Raw genomic sequence first — 14368 nt, 5'->3', positions numbered from 1 at the left:
GAGTGAGAGTAAATAAAATCGAATCGGTGGGAGAGGGAAAAGTAAAACTCAAAATAATATGAGAAAGCCAATCGTCGCAGTGTTTTAGTTTTTTAGTCCTATTTAAAAGTTCAAGTTGTGCGGTTGGTTGCTGATATTCGGTTATACACTTCATACGGATGAGAAACGGTGTGTACAACAAAAGAAAAAACAAAATTCAGCCTGAAGCCAATGTGTGAATGGGGATTACTTGCAACAACAAAAGAAGAGTGCTATAAAAAAAAACATATTTCATTTAAAAGAAAATATTAATAAAAATTAGATATTGAAAAATTGTAAAATAAAAAGAAATTTTTAACAAAAAAGTTAACTAATCGATTTATGATTTACTAAAAAACGCTTGAGGGAACTTGGCAATAGTTTTTTAATTTTTATTAAAAAAGAAAAAAAGTTCAAAGAAAACCAGACGTCGTAATCATTTTATTTAATCAATCTCTCTCGCAATCGGGTAAATGATAATGCTCTCAAGTGCGCGGTCTCTCTCTACCTTCACGGTTTGTTAAATTGCTGCTGGTAAAGTGTGTGTGTAACAACAGCGACGTCGTCTGACTGTGTTTGGTTTCTTTTTCTTATGAAAGTGTGTATTTTGTGCGGTTTCTTATTGTTATTTTCCTATTGAGCCTCCCGTTAACTTCAAAATACACCACCGCCAACCATTAACAACAACAACAACAAGAAAAATAACGCTGACGCCGCTGCTCAAACTTCTCACCACCATAACACAACTCTGTGAGACGGTGTATTATCTCGTTTCTTTTTAATTTTGTTGTACAACTAAATAGCAACAACAAAAAGAAAATAATTGTTTGCCTTGTGTATTGGGAGAAAATAAAAATAAAAAGAAACAACAAAAACAATACAACAACATATTGTAAGGTGTGGGGAAATCGATTGATTACGTACCATCATCAACATCTCTACCAACACCATCACCACCTTTAACTTGCTTAAATATTGAATTAAATAAAAAAGCAAGACACAAAAGTGATAAACCAAGAAAAAAATATTTGATTGCTAGCCAAATTAAACAAGATAAATTTAAGATAAATGAGTTTCAATAACGAAAAAAGATAACACAAAAATTGGTGGAAGTCAATTCAAGAAATATAAAAAGAAAACTTGGTGAAAATTTGAAATAATTGTGAAAATTGTTCGTCTAAAAGAAAATAAAACAAAAACATGGAAAAATCAACAGACTCAAGTAGTGGTTCGTCGTCATCATCATCAACATCGGCGTCAACGACGGCACAATCATCGTCGTTGTCAAGTGTTAACAACAATTCAGGAGAAGGTAACCTATCATCGGCTACTGCCCAGCATATGCTAAATTCTTCCAGTAGCAAAGCTGTTTATGATGTTGATGTTATAGGTGGTAGCCAAGCAACAAAGCATTCTGGCAACCCCAAACAGCCGCACCAGAAAATGCCACAAACGCCATCTACTACTACTACCCATCAGCCTACAACAGCAACAGCGATGTACAACATGCAAAAGCATCATCAAAACAATAGTTGTTCTTCAACGAAAAATCAACATAATTTACTTGGGTGTGGTCCATCGGTGGCGGCGGCAACTTCATCATCATTTTCATCGCCAGCTAATAGTGGCAGTTTAAAAGCCTCCAATGGCAAAAGTAACCATACCAACAACTCTTGTTCTTCTACTGCACCACCACCATCATCGTCGTCACTACCATCCTCAAACTTATCCCTTAAAAACAACAATACCTTGGGTCATCAATCTTGTAATTCTGCCACTGCCGCCGCTGCTGCTGTTATCTCTTCCTCATCCACCAATTCTGTAGCAACTATTGCCTCTTCTAATAGTAATGCTACCATTGCCTCTGCTTTGGATATTACTTCAACATCTACCATGGCAACATCATTGTCGTCAATGTCAACATCATCAACAACAACAGCATCCTCCTCCTCGTCGTCATCGTCCTCTGCACAAATGGCGCCTATTAATCTTAATATTAGCACAACAACCGGAGGCAATTTTAGTGTTTCGGTTGATCCTCAGATAAGTGTGGAAAATCTAAAGAAGATTATAGCCAAGAAGCTTAAAGTTGCCAAGGATCGTATTTGTTTGCTGCATAGAGAAAAGTAAGTAGAAAAGAACTTGACGAAAATGAATAATACGATTGAATGTTCTCCAAATGTGTTATAATAAGGGAACTCCTAAAAAGGAGAGAGCTTGCAGGTATATTGCAATGAGTTTTAACTAATTCGCAATTCAATTAAATACAATTTTTATTTCAATTTAGTTAACAAAATTGACTTTTGGATCCTAAACGTTCAGTTGATCAATGAGGAAAGTTACATAGTCTCAGCTTTAACAAAAAATAAAAAATATTAAAAACTTTATTATCTAAAAGCAAAAGAATATTTGCCCGGGTATGTAAGAAAGAGCATCATTAGCAGTATTGTAAGTTTGGGTTAGCACCCGGATTGATATGATGTTTTAACCAGATCCTAGGCATTGTTGTGCTAGTTGTGGTGATACACACTTTTTGTGAGGCATAATTTTAAAAATATGGATTTATGGGAAATCACAAAATTTAAGGAATACCACCTTGGTATATTTTATGCATACCCGCCTTGCACACTGTATGTCCGTCTTCAATTCCCATTATTACTAAACATATTAAAAATACAAAAAATCTTATAAAAATCTTATAGCGGAAAAGCTTAGATCTCGACAGAAGAACGATTTAAATATCCTAAAGAAGATGTGAAAACAGAATCATTGAAAACTTTATAAAATATCAGAAACATTGAATGACATCTAATGGCATAAGAGGTATAGTATACTATGCATTAGTTTATCTTTCAGTCGGTATTATCCTTCACTAATTCAAAACCAATTCATTGTAAGTAATCAAGTTAGCCTCTTAGGATTAGTGATGACTAGTTCCCATCTTATTTCAGATGATTGTCGAATGACTTGGCCAACAAGAAATATTGTTGCAGCCTTTGTTAACCTTTCGAGAAATCAAGAACCTGTCATGGCTTTCATTGTGCCTCCGTTTATAGTCAAATTTGAAAAAAAAAAATCCTTCAAGAAATCAGGATCTCTTCTATGTGCTCAAAAATAGTAATAGCTATCACAGGATTTAGGAATGCTGATTTTTTCACCGATTGTAGGCCTTTTTTGTTCTGTTTAAAATCGGTCCACAGATTAGGTGCTTCTTGAAGTTCACATTGGTTGAGTTATACTGGGGCCTAATTCTCGCATACGTGCTCATGTTATTTCGATCGATATTTTCAGTATTTGGATTACGGCATCCGTTATCGAATACACTTTCGAGTGGAATCTTGCAAGCTTTTGCCCGCAACAAATTTTCTGTCGAAATGATTATAGGTATTTGTGGCAAAAATAATAATAAAATCTTTCAATAGATAAAAAGGAGTTGTTTCTTAAAAATTAAAAAAAAAAAACATCTTTTCCAATGTCAGTATGTGGTTTTTATATTTTTACATACCAGAATTTATTTTGGTTTAATTTTCACAATGTTCTATTATTTTATACGGTTTTCATGTTTTAATTTCTTTTTACTAGAAACTTGCCGCACACACAACAAAAGTTGGTTCTCGTAGTATTATTAGATCAATATTACCATATTGGTCCACTCGCTCTGGTACCTTCCACACAAATGTTCAACATTTTTCGTTAAAATGGTGCGTACGATAAATCTCGAAGGGTGAACCCGATTTAGTTTATATCAAACGTAGATCATCATCAGGGGCCTAATTACAACATTTCTTCTTCTTCTTTATTGCTTATTCGATTTTCGAATGTTAGCGATCATATTACAATTGTCAAAAAAATTACATATTTATGTTTTTTATAAATTATTAACAAAATAGGAAAATATATCTCTATTTCTCGCTATGCTTATTAGATTTTCGGCGTTCTGGAATTCTGTCCATTGTTGGATATTTTGAATCCATGACATCTCTTTTCTTCCTCTGGTACGTCTTCCTTCTATGTTTGCTTGCAGTATTTCCTGGAGAATGATGTATTTACGGTTTCGCATAATGTGCCCTAGATATGCCGTTTTCCGTTTCTTTATGTTGTTTAATAATTCTCTTGTTGTATTCATTCTTCGCAATACTTCAGTATTTGATACATGCAGGACCCATGGTATTTTTAGTGCTCGACGGTACACCCACATCTCAAATGCTTCGAGTCGTTTGATATCTGCCGCTTTTAACGTCCACACTTCGACTGAATATAACAAGACTGGCCATATATACGCTTTTATTAAACGAGATTTTGTTGCAACATTTATATCATGGCTTATTAGAACTTTTTTATATTTATGAAATGCATCTCTTGCCATTTCTATGCGACATTTGATTTCTTTTGAGTAGTCCCATTGATCGTTTAGCAAAACTCCCAGATATTTGAAACTTTGTACCCTCTCAATATGGAAATTTTGTATTTTTAAAATCAACTCGTTGTGAGCGTTGTTCTTACTTATTATCATAAATTTTGTTTTGAGGGTGTTTATTTTTAGCCCATACAACTCACTACTTGATGTTAGTCTATCAACAAGATTTTGTAGGCCTGATATGCTGTCGGATATTAATGTAGTGTCATCAGCATATCTGATATTATTTATGTAATTGTTGTTTATCAATATACCTTCTTGGATGCCATCTACTGCTTCGTGAAAAATTTTTTGGGAGTAAATATTGAAGAGTAGTGGGGATAAAATGCATCCTTGTCGAACTCCTTTAGATATTGCTACATCTTCAGTTAAATCTCCATTTATGTTGACTTGGGCAGTCTGGTGCCAGTACAAGCTTTTAATACACCTTATCTCTTTCTCATCGATTCCAATTGCTGTGAGAATTTCCATGAGCTTATCATGCTGCACAGTGTCGAATGCTTTTTCGTAATCTATAAAGCATAAAAATACGTCTTTGTGGACACTTCTACATTTTTGAACGAGTATTTGTATGCAGAATAAAGCCTCACGGGTTCCCTTTCCTTCCTTAAAACCAAATTGAGTTTCTCCCATTTCCTTTTCACATGTCTCATATATTCTCTTCTGGATAATTTTAAGAAAAATTTTAAGAGCGTGACTCATTAAACTAATGAGACGATAGTCATTGCATTTTTTGGCATGGGTTTTTTTTGGTATTGTTATAAAGGTGGATTTTAGCCAATCCTGTGGGTATATACCAGTATCGTAGATGTAGTTAAACAGTTTTGTCAGTAGCTCAATGTTGCTGTTATTTAGCATTTTTAATAATTCAACTGGAATTTCATCAGGCCCTGTAGCTTTTCCATCTCGAAGGGATTTTATTGCTGATTCTACTTCATTATTTGTGATGCTGTTTCCTGTCATATAATCTGGTGCATTGTTAACGTAGCTTGATCTGTTATCATCCTTAAATAGTGTTTGGATATATTCTTTCCAGATATGTTTCTTTTCTGCAATTTCAAAGACCGGTTCATTGTTGTTATTGAAAAGGATAGATGGATTTGTATTCCTATATTGTCCAGATGCTTCTTTCAATTTCTTATGCAGGTTGAAATCGTCATGTAAGCTCATAAGTCTTTCAATTTCCTGACATTGAGTATTTAGGTGATTATTTTTTGCGTTACGTATCTCCCTTTGAATTTCTCTATTTAGTTCCCAGTACTTTTCGTAATCTTTATTTTTAAATGCTCTTCTTTCATCCATTAGCTGCAGGATTTCTTGAGTCATCCAATTTTTGGTCTTTGGTTTTATAAAATTGCCTAGGGTGTTTCTGGCTATTGAGTTTATAGTATTCTTTACATTATTCCATATATTTTCTATATCTTCGCTGTCGACATTATTCAGCTCTGTATTTATTCTTGTACATACATCCGATTTTAGTGTTTGGTTTTGAAGTTTTCCTAAGTCAAGTTTTTTACTTTGTGCCTTTTTAGTATGAGTTTTTAGTTTTATGCGTATCTTTGCCATTAAAAGGTTATGATCAGATGGTACATCAGCACTCGGATATGTTGTGGCCTTCCTTATTGATGAGCAGTGTCGCCTGTTGATAAGAATGAAGTCAATTTGGTTTCTAATGATGTTGCCAATTCTGTCTTGTGGAGATTTCCAAGTGTAGAGCTTTCTTGGCGGTAGAGTGAAAAGTGTATTTGCTATCTTCATGTTGAATTCTTGACAGAATTGAATGAGTCGTTCACCTCTTTCATTTTTTTTCGCCCAATCCATATCGTCCTGTAACACCAGTTACTTCACCTCTCCCTACTTTTGCATTAAAATCACCTTGGATGATATTTATATCATGGGGTTTTGTAAGTTTAACAAGACTTTCTATTTCCTCATAAAACATTTCTACTTCTTCATTGCTTCTGTCTGATGTGGGAGCATATACTTGAATTATATTGATGTTGAGCGGCCTTGCTTTTATTTTGATCATCATGGTCCTATCTGACTTTGGAAAAAATCCTACCTCGCTTTTGGAAATGTTCCCTCTAATGATAATCCCAACACCATTCCTATGATTCTTGTTCGAATTTCCAGAGAAGAAGATTTTGGCACCATGGGATACGAATTCCGAAACATTCGGCCACCAGGTTTCGCAAACACCTAGGATATCTATATTCAGTCTTTCCATTTCGGATATTGTGTTGCTTAATTTGCCGGACTCATAAAGGCTTCTAACATTCCAAGTACCAATGTTAAGCGTCTTTTTAGTTTTACCTCCGGGGATTCTTAGCACCCTCGAGTTACCGGAGATTGAGGGCCATATGTTTGTTTCTGCATTCAACATTTGATTCGACCGAATATTTGCTCGCGAGTAAAAAAAATCAAACTATGAAGAACACAGGTTCTTCAAAGAACATTAAGAAAGTAGATGGTAAAAAATGTGTTTATTTTTAAACAAAAACTAAAAGAACACTGTAAAAACAAACTTATTAATGGAAAAATGTTAATATTTGCTGAAATTGTTGAATAATACTTTGGGTAATTATTTCAAAATGAAGGTGTGCTAGAAAAATGTACGAAATGATTTATTTTTGTAAAACTTTTTGCCATTGTTGTAACAAATTGCTAATGCATCTACCTTCGTAAATGTACCATTGGTGGTGCGAATAGGGTTTAATAGTTCGATTTTTCATTCGCGAGCAAATGCTCGATCGAATCGAATGTCGTAATTAGGCCCCAGATCATAGACTATATCGGTCCACACAAAATTTTCAAAATTTTTGGAACAAGTGCAGTTTAGAAAAACTTCTCGGCGCATCGTCATGACTTTTTTGCAGCAGGTTGTGTTGGCGGCTGCTTTTACGATGGAAAAAATTTCTTTTTGGTAGTAAGTCCCAAAAGCTATTATAATCCTGCCGACATTAACTCAAATGACTAATGAGCACGAAAGGAATTAATTGTCCGATTTGGCCGAAACTTAGCATGTCGTAAGTCCCAAAAGCTCTAAATAATACTGCGGCACTAACTCAAATGACTCATGAGCACGAAAACTTAGGAATTAAGTATCCGATTTGCCGAAACTTAGCATATCGTAAAATGTCTTCCAAACGTACATCAAGTTTCTAGAATGTCTACATTGGAAAAGATTTTCGCGTCACAAAAGTTCGCATGCCACTGCTATCTGCGACAAGTTTAGATGTAGGAACAAGGTCCTCAAGTCTCTAGCCGGCAGCACTTGGGGTGCAGATTAAGAAACCTTGTTGACCACATATAACGCTATATGAGCCGCTCAGTGCACACTTCGACTAACTCCACTTTTTGAAAAATTTGAGATTTTAGTGTCAAAGCCTTTGATAACGCCATATCTATTTATGATTATAATATCTTTCCTGAATAATAAAGATGAGCACCTTTAAATAACAAGTTTTTATTGACCACTGAATAAAATACAATTTTTTTCAGTGCACACTTCGATTAACTCCACATTCAAATGTAGCTCTGCTCGCAACGTGTACATTTTTACATGCAATGTTGTTTGTTGAAACCATAGATGGCCTTCAGAAAATTATGACGTATATAACATACATTTTTGATGTATATTACATACGTCGGAAACGTCGTAAACCTAGCCATGAAGAATGACGCCAACATAAAGCTAACATGAATTAATTACAAATATTGTTTTATAACCGAACTGTCAACATTAATTTTTATGTAAAACCTGTAATATATGTGTATAAAAATAAAACTAAGTTTTTCGTCAATAAAAAAATTCAAGACCTAACTTTATTACTTTTTTCAGTGCACACTTCGATTAACTCCACCATTACCACAACATTACTAACGATTGTTTGTTGACTATTGTTTTTATTTTATTTTATATACCGTTAGATAAAAGCTATACCTGTTATTATGCGTTCTACATTACATATTTGAATCCATATTATCAGGGGAATTTTAAAAAACAATATGCACTTCATCATTGATTTTCTCAACTTTTTGTTTTATGGAGTTAGTCGAAGTGTGCTCTGAACGCCTCATATATAGGTCGATCTGTGGTAATCTATGCGGCGCCAGTATGGTCCGCGAATATAAGTGCAGCGCGATAGAAAAATATTCAAACCTGTCATAATGCCGCTCAGTGTACTGCAACAGCGTGGATCCTCATGTCTTCAGTGGACCATCTACATGAGGAGACAAACATTTTTCCCGTACAGCAATACAATGAGATGTTCCCGTTGCAGTACATGCTCGGATTTTACCGTGAGAGCCATCCTAATCACCATAAGAAAGAGTTCCTTGATCAACAAGCCTATCAAGCAGATTTAAATATCTCTCACACGAATGCAGCCATAAACAACTATCGTATGAATGCAGTCCTCGGAGAACATCTTCCATCTATGGCAGCTGCAGAGTGTCTGCTGCCACGACTATCCAGCAGAGTAGTTTTGGCTCAACTACGTGATGGTGCAGCCGTCCCATTACCTATATGGCAAGGATCGATGACACCGTGCAAAACATCTGCCAGCATGCGGCACTGGCCAGCACCACCCACTGCACCTTTTCAAATGCCCTGCCAAACCTATTCAACTAACTATAATAGGTCTGTGCTTACATCCCATCGAAGCAGCCACATTCCTAGAACTGGAGATAGAATCAGAGCCAGATTAAGCAGAAAAACGAATATATCGCTCATTTATTCAAAGAGTGTCACATCTCAAAAATACAATTTCAAGAAAAACGCGTTGTAAGTTGGCGATTGAAATTTGATCCCAATTTAGAAAAATTAATAAAGAACACATAACTTAACTACTTGGACCATATTTTGTAAAGAGCTAACTGGATGTCAGTGCTAAATTACTGTGCAAGATCAAGCATGATTGGAAATGCTTTGTTGATTTATGCCAAACTATTAGTAATTATGCTGTATGTACCTCCTTGAGTTTTAGAGGTAACAACATAAAAATTTGACATATGATAAAGTAGAAGGCGAAGAAAAAATATAAGCTCTGTTCCAGAACTAAAAAGTTTTTAAAATTTTTACCACTTTTACACATTTTGCGTTCCCGTACACAAAATTTATATGAAAATCGTTTACGACTTTTACAACTTTTACGACTTTTACCACTTTATAAAGTACGGGAACAGGCCAATAAATAGCTAAAAAAAAAATTTCGACTTATGTCACTCTTTGAGTAAATGAGCGATATGTTCATACATACATATGAAATTCTGTTACAACAATTGTAGTTCACCATTAATGCTTGAGTCATTTCCGGGGCCTGATTACGACATTCGATTCGATCGAGAATTTGCTCGTGAATGAAAAAATCGAGCTATGAACACCTTGTGCTCTCCAAAGAGCACTAAGAAGGTAGATGGTAAAAAATTTGTTTATTTTAAAGCAAAAACTAAAAAACAAAATTATTAACGAAAAAATGTAAATATTTGTTGAAATCGTTGAACTATACTTTTGGAAAGAAGATGTGCTAGAAAACTGTACGAAACTATTTATTTTTTTAAAACCTTTTGACTTTGTTGTAACAAATTTCTAATGTATATACCTTAGTAAATGTACAGTTGGTGGCGCGAAAGGTTTTCATAGTTTGATTTTTTCATTCTAGAGCAAATACTCGATCGAATCGGATGTTGTAATAGGCCCCTGATAAAAGAAAAAAAAAAGAACGGCCATTGTCAAATTCGAACTATGGTACCCATTGCCTTTTAGTCTTTTACCAGTAATGACTTACGCAAAAATGTCAGCCGCGTATGAATCGAGGCTTAAACTATCGAATTCAATAAAGTAATATGCATCTGTATCCATTTTGTTTATCATATCAAGATCTGGCGGCCAATATAGCAACATCTTTGCATTCACAAATTTTCAAATAACCTCAACATCGAATCTTTAATATTTGCATGTTTTACGCCATTTTTGAATTTGAAACAAGCGTAACTCTTTTTCATAATCCTAACACTTAATTTTACTACTGATGTAAATATGTGTGCAAATTTTGAATATTGTTGAAAAAACGTGTTTAGCAAATTTACATTTATTTTATTTTTAAACATTTTTTATGTGTTGAGCTTTGTATTTTGTCACATCGAACTTCGCTCAACCACATGGTTTTTTCTTTGCTTTATTCATGTTTGGGTTTTTAATGCCATTATATATACATACAAACAAAAAAACCGACCTTATCACATAAAGTATTTTTTTCTCAAAAGTTCGAAAGCGGCAATGCTAAGCAGCAGTAACAGAAAAAGTAAATCACCACCATTATAGGTGTATAGGTGTTTTCTTTGTGGAAGTGTAAAATTGAACCAATACTCTTATTGTTGGCGTTATTTGTGGCCTGTTTCACTAAGAAGATTCGAATACAAATTAGTTCGAACTACTATCAATCTTCTGTTTTTTAAAAATATTTGATTATTTTTAATATTCAATCAAACATAATTTTCTACAACAACAGCAGTTTGATAGTTAGTAACTCGAAAGAATTTGAATTCGAATCGTCATTAATGTGAATTTCATTTAATATGAAAAAAAACTTTAAACATATTCTTATTATCCCTAATGCAACTATTTTTGATTCTGGCCACCACTTTAGCATAGTTTCATTAAATGTACACCATATTATATCGCCTACAGATTGACTTTTCTTATCTTAACATTGTGCCACCACCCACCAACATTGTTCCACCACCATCATCATCATACCCTTAACATCTCTTACCCTTATCCTTAGAGTCTACACTTTGCATTGCTGACATCCCAACCGAAAAAGGAACATATGATGTGTTGGACAGACAGGCTGCCAGTCATGTTAAATTTACCAAACAGGTTTCTTTTTGTACAAATTTTTTTCTTTCTTCTTCCTTGGCAGGATAAAGGTATGATTGTATTTGCTATGTGTGTGCGATAGAAGGATGTTGATGATGTTTCTTAGGGCGGTTTCATGAAATCTTTTCCTTTTTCATATTTATTTTTTTGGAAAGATTCACTAGTATGCATCATATACACCTCATACTTTGTGTACATTTACACTTGGCTTGGTTTTGTTTACTTTGCGAGCTATTAGGGGTGCAATTTTATGGATTTTTACATTTTTTAAACGTCACACAAAGATAATTATCAACAATGGCGGAGTGTCGGCAGGTTTCCTTCTTCTTCTTCTTCTTCTTTTGATAAAAAAACATTTTTATTATTCCTTGAATTTAGAAAAATGATTAAGGGTTAGCATTGTTGAATTTGGAGTAGAAATTAAAAAATCAGAATAACTCATTGAATATAGGGGAAACCATAAAATACCATTTTTCATAGAGAACAATTTTAGGGGTTGTTATAAAACTTCTCAATTTTGTAGATCTCCAGGAAATCGTTCATATTTATGGAAAAGATCTATAGGTAGATGGAGATTAAAAATCTACAAATGTTGATTACCATTTATGGTAAAAAAAAGACGATAAAAATGCGCCTCATCAAAATAATGTTTTTAGACTTCCAAATAATGGTTCTGACGAAATCCGTTTAAGAAAATTTGCAATCGATTAATCGATGTCTTTCTGTCTGGCTGCAGCGCATAATAACTCCCAAACGATTAGGTCCAGAATTTGGTTCTAATAATATTTTGTCTAAACTTAGATCAAGTGCGAAGATGGGCCATCCCCACAAAATTTAAAATTTTTTCGCTAAATAGTGCGCACGATAACTCTCGAAGTGTAAACCCGAATTAGTGGTAATATTTCTTTCAGGCATATATCAGCTTCGTATATTGTATATATTATTGGTCCACTTCTTCGGGTACCTCCCAAGCTAAATTTCAAAATTGTTGGCACAAGTGCAGTTTAGGAGCACTCCTTGGATCGTCAGAAAATTTTTTGCAGCAGGTTGTTGTTGTTTTTGTAACAGTATATAGGAGCGTTTTTCTGCTTAATCAAAACTACTCTGGTTTGTTGTTATTGTAACCTTATTTGATATGTTTGTATGTTCGTTTTTCTGCTTAATCCGGCTAAAGGTCTATCTCCTGTTCTAGGAATGTGACTGCTTCGATGGGATGTAACCACAAGTCTGCTGGTGTTAGTTGAGTAGATTTGGTAGGGTATTTGAAAAGGTGTAGTGTGTCGTGCGGGGCTGTGCCGCATGCTGGGCATATGTTTTGCACGGTGTCATCGATCCTTGCTCTATAGGAATTCAGATGGTTGCATCATCCCGAGCGACGGTTACCTACCACCATGTGGTGATTAGGATGGCATTTATTTGCACCCAAGTGCTGTCGGCTAGGGACCTGTTTCCTACATCTCAAATTGTCACAAATAGCTGTGGCATATGCGAACGACATTAACAGTATGTGACCTCTAGAATCTGGGGGTAGTGTGTAGTCGAAACTTGCAGGTTGTAGTCTCGGCCCCTTTTCCAAGGATACAATTTTTTTCGGGGGCAAGCCCATACTTTCATACGTATGTACATCTGGTTCCAAGAGGGGGTCTATATCGGACAACAGTCTTGAGTCCCTTCCTCACAAAAGTCCAACACTTTTTTGAGTTTTCTTCGACCTTTGTATTTGGTTGAGAAATGAAGTTTATTTGAGCTTGAGGTCTACAAATTTAGTTTATTTATTTAATGTCTCCAATATGTACATATTTTGAAATTGTCTGAATTTCATTGTTCGGGGAATATTTTAAATCTATAGAGTATTTATAAATTTGGTTTATTTATTTATTTAATGTCTCAAAATTCTCTGAATTTCACCTTCAGGGAGTATTTTAAATCTACAAAATAAATATTTTGTAGATCTAAAATACTCCCTGAAGATGAAATTCAGAGAATTTCAAAATATTGGAGACATTAAATAAATAAAACGAATTTATACACCTCAAGCTCGAAAAAACTTTATTTTTCAAAAGTCCAACAATTTTACTTAACTGCAGTTAAAGGTCTGTTCGGACATCCTTTGGTACCGCTAAGTACTAATGGTACTCCTTGTGGTCCTATCTACAGCGATGTTTTCGTGGTTTTCGGAGCAAATTGTGAACCATATCTCGGGAAGTATGGACTTCCCCCATAAATGCTCTATATATTTGTGATCAGGGTGACGAAACCTACCTGTGACAAAAATTTCAAACAAATCCGAGTATAGTGTATAAAATCAACTTGGTTCAAAGCTTTTGATACCTATAAAAGATCGTCCTAAAGGATGATTTGATTCATATTTGTCCAAACAGGTGGGAATTTTATAGAGTTGATTTTGTCAGACGTTTCCCGGTCTATATTTTTGTTTTCCTAAAATCAGCTGGTTTCTTCTTTCCCTTTAAATAATACTTTTGCTGGTCACATTGTAACAAAGAATGTGACCGTACCTTTACAAAGTAGTTGCCTTATGTTTCCTTGTTTTGCATTTTCCTTGAATCACTGCAATAAATGGAAAATCTTTCAAATATTGCAACGCAATTTTTACACCAATGATTATAAACAAATAATTAAATTAGATACCTACCTACCCACTTGAAGGAATGACATAACCTGCTGCTGCCGCCGCCGCTGCCTCAGGGAAAATAAACAGCATTCTCATGAATGCACTGAAAAGAACGCAAGTTTCATTTTTCTTATTTTCTGTTGTCGTCATTTTGCTTTCAAACATTCTTTGTGTTTTTTGTTTCAAGCGCCATTGTTGTTAAACAATAAAAATAGAAAATTAAAATGAAATACATATCAGAAAAAAATGTTTTAGTTTGCAAAAACAATGTGTGGTGAACAACGCCAAATATAGTCACAAATACAAGCACACATACATTCAATGCAACGTCAACGTCGTCAAGTAGTAGTTGGGAGTGAGCAAAACAAAAAACAAAGAACCGGCAAAAAGTGACAAGCAAGCGCCAAATATGAGTACA

At 34.6% G+C, this 14368-nt stretch overlaps 1 protein-coding gene across 1 annotated transcript in view; it reads left to right on the top strand.

The window, feature by feature from the left end:
- The window catches only part of stx (ubiquitin-like domain-containing protein stuxnet), a 102229-nt gene continuing 87861 nt past the window's right edge, over nt 1–14368 (top strand). Inside the window, exon 1 of the mRNA XM_073973784.1 lies at nt 1–2144. Within this exon, the coding sequence (XP_073829885.1) occupies nt 1219–2144 (926 nt within the window). The 5' untranslated portion in view covers nt 1–1218. The remainder of the gene's footprint in view (nt 2145–14368) is intronic.

This window comes from Musca autumnalis, unplaced genomic scaffold (assembly GCF_047663935.1).
Source record: "Musca autumnalis isolate F117 unplaced genomic scaffold, ASM4766393v1 scaffold_3, whole genome shotgun sequence".
In the NCBI taxonomy this organism is placed as follows: Eukaryota; Metazoa; Arthropoda; class Insecta; order Diptera; family Muscidae; genus Musca; species Musca autumnalis.
Note: the sequence above shows the minus strand (reverse complement) of the source record. Positions and strands in the feature narration are given on the sequence as shown.